Source organism: Gekko japonicus, unplaced genomic scaffold (genome assembly GCF_001447785.1).
Source record: "Gekko japonicus isolate JY-2015 unplaced genomic scaffold, Gekko_japonicus_V1.1 scaffold2190, whole genome shotgun sequence".
In the NCBI taxonomy this organism is placed as follows: domain Eukaryota; kingdom Metazoa; phylum Chordata; class Lepidosauria; order Squamata; family Gekkonidae; genus Gekko; species Gekko japonicus.
The window spans coordinates 304,998-305,545 of NW_015165882.1; the positions used below are offsets into that span (position 1 = coordinate 304,998).

At 50.9% G+C, this 548-nt stretch overlaps 1 protein-coding gene across 1 annotated transcript in view; it reads right to left on the reverse strand.

The window, feature by feature from the left end:
* Nucleotides 1-342: 342 nt before the first annotated feature.
* LOC107110505 (MICOS complex subunit MIC13-like) overlaps nt 343-548 on the reverse strand; it is a gene marked incomplete at its 5' end in the record, with an annotated part of 4,507 nt that continues 4,301 nt past the window's right edge. Inside the window, one exon of the mRNA XM_015411291.1 lies at nt 343-539. Within this exon, the coding sequence (XP_015266777.1) occupies nt 442-539 (98 nt within the window). The remainder of the gene's footprint in view (nt 540-548) is intronic.

Here is a 548-nt window from a genome sequence, read left to right on the forward strand (position 1 = left end):
CTCCATCATGCGGCACCCGGGTCTCGAACTGCTGAACTACTGACCTTCCACAGCCTGCAGTTCAGCGTCTTAACCACTTGAGCTCCTACCCGGCCACAAATTGTGTTCATCTTGAAGGTGCTCCTGGACTCTTGCTTTTTCTGTGGCTGCAGAAAGATCAGCATGGCTCCCCATCTTGATCTATCTGAAGAAGTGAGCAGTGACTCAGGAAATCTCCTGCCCTGCCATACAGATGATCTATCTTGTTGTATTATCCAAAGCGGAACGGACTGCAAAAAAGATCTAGATTCCATCTAAGACCTCTGCCTGGGAAGCTGAGACTTCAGCAAGACGGGAGTTGGTTGCAAGGCCTTTATTCCAAGCCCCAGGGCCCCCCTGCAGGCATCAATTCCCCCTGAGATAGCAAGAAGGAAAGCAAAACCAAGGCTCTTTGGTAGGGTTTCATTTGATAAGACCCTTCAGGTATTTCCAGCTGTGCTGTGTGTATTCGCAAGCCCTGGTCGGGGCTACAGAGAGAGCACCGATGACCGTCTCGACCCCTGCAAAAA